Source organism: Misgurnus anguillicaudatus, chromosome 5 (genome assembly GCF_027580225.2).
Source record: "Misgurnus anguillicaudatus chromosome 5, ASM2758022v2, whole genome shotgun sequence".
In the NCBI taxonomy this organism is placed as follows: Eukaryota; Metazoa; Chordata; class Actinopteri; order Cypriniformes; family Cobitidae; genus Misgurnus; species Misgurnus anguillicaudatus.
This window is the reverse complement of record NC_073341.2, coordinates 13,682,712-13,688,272: the sequence shown is the minus strand read 5'-3', so window position 1 is coordinate 13,688,272 and position 5,561 is coordinate 13,682,712. Positions and strand designations below refer to the sequence as shown.

Genomic DNA, 5,561 nt, shown 5'->3' with positions numbered 1-5,561 from the left:
AAAATATAAATTTAAATGCAAGTTTGTATAAATGACCCTACTACTGTATTTTTATGTTCCCTATACTAATTTGTCTTGGATATGTTAATGATTACCAACAACATTAATTTTGATACATTATTTTATTAGATAATGCCCATGTAAAAAAACTGTCATAAAATATTATTATTAATTATTAATATTTACATAGTGGCTTCTGAACTTATATATTAAAATAAAATGTTAACTCTGTTCAAAACCAATAACAAATGAAGAACAATGTAAACAAGAAATGAAATAACACATTTTACACATTAAATAAAGCATTTTATACAGAATGCATGATTTATGTTTAAATGGCACACTGATTAAAATTTGCAGATTAAAATAATGGTATTCAATGGGGACATTTTTGTCCTTTAGCACCTAAGTGTTTCGCATTTAAAATAAAAACATTTATAAAGGCAAAAATATAGATAAATATACACACATTCAACAAAATGTATGCAGTTTGCATTAACACAGCCAAAATGACAAAAAAATGCCCATGCGAGTGCATGACAGCTAAATGTGTTCATCAATGCGTACCGTGTACAGTAAAGTCTAGTTACTTTTATCAGAGCTTAATTTACACCATAACCTGTCCCAAAATTCCTCATGCTTCTCAGTGTCCATTGGCCAGTCCAGATAGGTCCTAGTTTTTACCTGCCGGGCCAACCTGTGATGGTAGGATAGCAAGCGAGAGGGGATTTTTTCTAAGAAGACCAGGATAAGAATGTCCCTCTGTTCTACCTGGAGCCGGTAGGTGCCCAGCTGCATCTCCAAAGTACACCAGTTGCTACGGAGGAAGTTACGGCTGACAAGACAAAGAGTTCGGCGGCTTGCATAGATGCTGTCTGTGATGTTTTCCACAATGTCTTGCCCCAACTGAAAGTCCCGACCGTGTAAACAGAGACGCAAGAACGGAGGGCCACGCTGCTCCAAGTTAGGAAGAAGTTTTTCCATGACCCAGCGCTCATCCTTACTGCTGTAGGAAATAAAAACATCGTAGCGGTACTGCCGTTTGGCATCCATACGCAACGCCTCTCTGAACCATCCACTGGCAATGTAATAGAGAGGCATTATGTATTTCCCTACAAACTGATATGACAACGCTACAAACATAAACAAATATAAAAAAGCAGAAGTTGAGGCGAAGAGGACAAAATTAATATCAAATGAACAGTTCTCCTGTATGTAATGAACAAAGTTCAGATGGTCAACTTCATTCTTAGTTAAACACTGAAGTTCATCCATGGTGGGCGCAACCACAGAAACCTGTACCTGCCTGTTATTCACCCATGAGATCAGCCAAGCATTATCACAACTGCAATGCAATCGCAACCCCACAAGTTTGAGATATTTTAAACTAGTAAGATGTTCAACAAAGGTTTGAAGAATTTTTACATCATTCCATGGACTAAACACCAGCGATGTCAGTGCCTTTAGGTCCTTTGTCAGACTTCCATCCAAAAAGAAAATTCTGCAGTTTGCCAAGATCAGTGTTCGTAATTTTGTCAAGTTGTGAAACATTATTGGCACATTAGGCTGCTTTGACAAATCAATGTTTTCCAGCTTTAGAGTTTTTAAATGAGCAAGCTGATTTATTACTGCTAAGTCACCAATGTTGTCTGAAAACATTGACCTGAATTCCAGATTAACAACTGATTTAACATATTTCCCAATAAACTCCTTTCCACAGGTGACATATTCTGCAATTATTTTAAGTGTGACTACAGATGTCAAGAGTGGACTGTCACAATCCTCAACTGTCACATGTTGACCTTTGATTTGGAGGTCAAGACTCTGATTCAGTGTAATATTACCAATGATCAAGTGCATTGGTCTCAAGCCTGAACTAATAAACACATGACTCAGATTATATGGGACGCTTCCGAATATATCAGATAAATGCAGCTTGACCTGTGACATGTTAGGTGAAAACTTTAAATCTCCCAGAAGAAGTGTGTGAAGGTTAATAAGATGTCCAAATGAATTTGATTTAATTTGAATGATAGGGTTTTCTTGAAGATTTAGGACCATCAGTTCATATAGACCACTGAATGTGTCTTGATAAATGTAAGATAACTTGTTCTTAATGAGGTTTAAATCTTTAAGTTTGTCTAATCCACTGAAAGCAAAATCTTCTATGCTGGAAATATTACTTGAAGTTAATTCCAAATGCTCAAGATTTGTGAAACACATGAACTGGTGAGAAATGATCTTACGTATGTTATTTGAGTTTAGACACATAATAGACAGCTGTTCAACTAACTGTGGATTGGACAAACAAAGAGATTTAAAATCATTTGATGTGAGCCAATGTTCACTTAGATAAAAGTTTGAGAGATTGCTGAAAAACTGAAAGATCAAATTTACATCTAAAGGTACAATTTTTAAAAAGACGTTCACATTGAGATTAATGTCTACAATCTCCTTACAGTCTTCAGTGATATTTGTAGACATAGCTGGCAAGTTAATAGTCTGGTAATAAACATCTATAGATTTAATAGAATATAACTTTGCTGCGTAACACAACTCATCAATGTTAAGTACATCCAGAGAAAAAATCAAGCTATAGATTTTATTTACTCCAGTCATAGAAAGATCTCTGAGAAAATTTGATCTGAAACCACATTGCAGTTCAGATAAATTTCCAAAAACCTTCAAAGCCCCTTCATCTATGTGCTCTATTGATCCTAAACTCAAACAGACGTCTTCAATATTGTGTACAGTAGATTTGTAACTGTTAGAGATGTTGTAAATGGAGCAGTTTGGGAACTGAAGACTATTAAAATGTTCAATGAGATAAAACACTTTTAGTGATTTTAAATTTCCCATTCGACACAGAATCTCAGACAGATCTTTTAAACACACATTCTCTATGCTTAATATCTCTAACTGAGGAACTGTATCAAAAACATTTGGTGCCATTAATGGCAAATTATACTGTGTAAGAGACAATGTTTTAAGTGAAGGAAGACCCCCGAAATCAACAGCTGCTTCACAACAGCCTTCTCCAGATGTGGTAGACAACTTCAATGACTTTAAATTAAACAATCCGGTGAAAATGTCTGGATAGATCTTGGAAAAACATCCTGAAATGTCAAGGTATTCCAAAGAAGAGAAGCGTGAAAATGAGCCTGGAGCCAAGACACCAACATGCTTCATATCACGATCCATAATAATGCAGAGGTTCAGTAAATTTGATGGAAGTCCATGGAGATCCTCTTTAATATCCGTGACCTTAGTGCAGGATGCAGCGTTTTTTCCAGTACATAATCTGTGAACAGGAAATTCTTCCACATCATTGTAAAATATACATTTCCCAGTAAGCCAAGGAAATACACATGAAGTCCTTAGAAACAATAGGAAGAAAGTGAATGGATAAATCATCTTCAATTCCTGGGTGATTTTTATCCAGCTCAAGTTGAATCTTCTGTGTTGATTCTGTTGTCTCGTCTCAATGTCACTTCTTTGTTTCTGGTGTTGATTGTAAGAACATTTATATTGCCATAAAAAATAACTTCCTTTTATTTGTGACAAGACAGCATAGATGTGTGATTTTTTTCAGTTGCCTTATTTGACTTGAAAAATGTTAACCCTCTGTGGTCTGAAGCAGTGATGTAGTATACGTACGTCAGGGGTTTTCAAACTTTTTGTGTGTGTGGACCACTATTTGTAATCAAGAATTTTGAGGACCACCTCATAATAAAATATTTCTACACAAAGTCCTGAATTTATCTGCACCTCTAAATAGGCTTCTAGCACTAAAACTATAACTGGTCATACACAGTACAACATATTCTTAAAACATATTCTTAAAAAATATATATTTTCTAAAAAAATACATTATTATATATTTTATTTTGCCTTTACACGGACCACCTGCAGTACCCTAACGGACCACTAGTGTTCCACGGACCACAGTTTGGGAATGGCCGGTCTACGTGATACACAGGTGTAGGCCGTATACCCACTAGAAATTGTCAAGGATTTCCGTATACCCAATAAAAAGATTCGTAACAGCATGGTGTTGTGACATTTTTAAACTTTTAGTCATAATATAGATGTGAAGCACTGACCATTATCATGCAACACTTGCTACTTTAGCGGGTTGAAATACATATTAGACTATATACTTCCTGACGAACTGCGCGATCCGATCGGCGTATACATTTCTATGAAATCAAATTATGGTAGTGACCGGGTGTGCCTCATAAGCCTTGAAAAGTGAAGCCTCTGGCTCTTTGATCGCCCCCAGGTGGCTGGCTGCAGTACAAGTCATAAACCCCGCCCTCTCCATTCAAACGAATGGGACTCTGCTCTAAATAAAAAAAAATATTTACACTCCCAATAAAAGTTTCCGAAAGATGGTTTTGGTCCTTTCAAGTAGTTGTTATCATGCTGATATATGTTCAAGTGTTCATTATTGTGGTAAGTTTCATTTTAGCTTGTAATTTGATGCTATAGAAGCGGGGCGTGTCGTTATGATTGGGGTAGTTGAATTGGTCGCGCAAGCATTTGGGGGGAAGTTGGATACCGCGGCTCCGCCTCTGGCCCCACGGATGAGTCCTTCTGCGCATGCCTTGGCTCCAAACTGACATTTTTACGTAACATGGCGGCGACCGTGGTCGGACATTTTTGGCTTCAATTCATTACAATGGTCGTCCATCTTTTTTTACGGTCTATGGTAGTGACGCGAAAGTGACTGGGGAGCAGACTGGTGTGGCGCCACAGGCGAGTGACAGCAAAGTACCGCGAGAGAGACTCCAGTTATCACATGGAGAAATCTGCTTTGAATCGCTCTCGCGGTACTTTGACATCACCAAGAGGTCTGCTTAGCATCAAATGAAGTCGAACCTGCAGTGTAGCTGCTCACGCGACTGTAAACAAACAGTCCATGTTGAGATGTCAACGAGTGGTGCAACATAAAATCCAGAGAGTTAACAACGCACATGTGAGTAAACAACATTTAAATCATCAGTCCAGTTTATTACTTTATTTGCTCCAAATGCAATTAAATAAGCCCGTGATTATATCCTGATGATTTTTAGCTGCCTTCAGTTCTTCTGCATGTTTTGTGCTTCACAGTGTTAAACTTTCCTTCTCTGTGTTCATTTATATATCTACATTCAAGATGTATATGATCTTAAACTTCTGTGAGGAATTTCATGTCTGTGTTGATGTTCAGTTCAGACTTGCAAATTAAATATCATTTTCTTCACTTTGGTTTGGGTGTCTAATATTAGGCTACATGATGGTCTTGTAATAATAATTAAGTATAAGCCTATTTTCATTTTTAGACAATGCTTATATTATATGCAAAAAATAAGCTTTTAATGACTATGCAAATTAGAGTTAATTCATGGTCATCTTATATGTGTATTAATTAAAAACATTTACACCATTAAATTACACATGGTAATGTTATCAATAGTTGTCAGATAATAGCTATTGAAAGAGTGAATATTTTTTTCTCCTTCAATGCATGTGTTTACCACGGATTGAAGATTGTAAACAGTTTATTTAATTTTAATTAA

General features: G+C 36.4%; 1 protein-coding gene across 1 annotated transcript; it reads right to left on the bottom strand.

Annotated features, from left to right (window-relative positions):
- Positions 1-204: 204 nt before the first annotated feature.
- LOC129413391 (uncharacterized) lies at positions 205-3,575 on the bottom strand. The gene has a single exon (XM_055167099.2). The coding sequence runs from the start codon at positions 3,412-3,414 to the stop codon at positions 583-585; it is 2,832 nt and encodes a 943-aa protein (XP_055023074.2). The 5' UTR covers positions 3,415-3,575; the 3' UTR covers positions 205-582.
- Between the last annotated feature and the right edge of the window lie 1,986 nt (positions 3,576-5,561).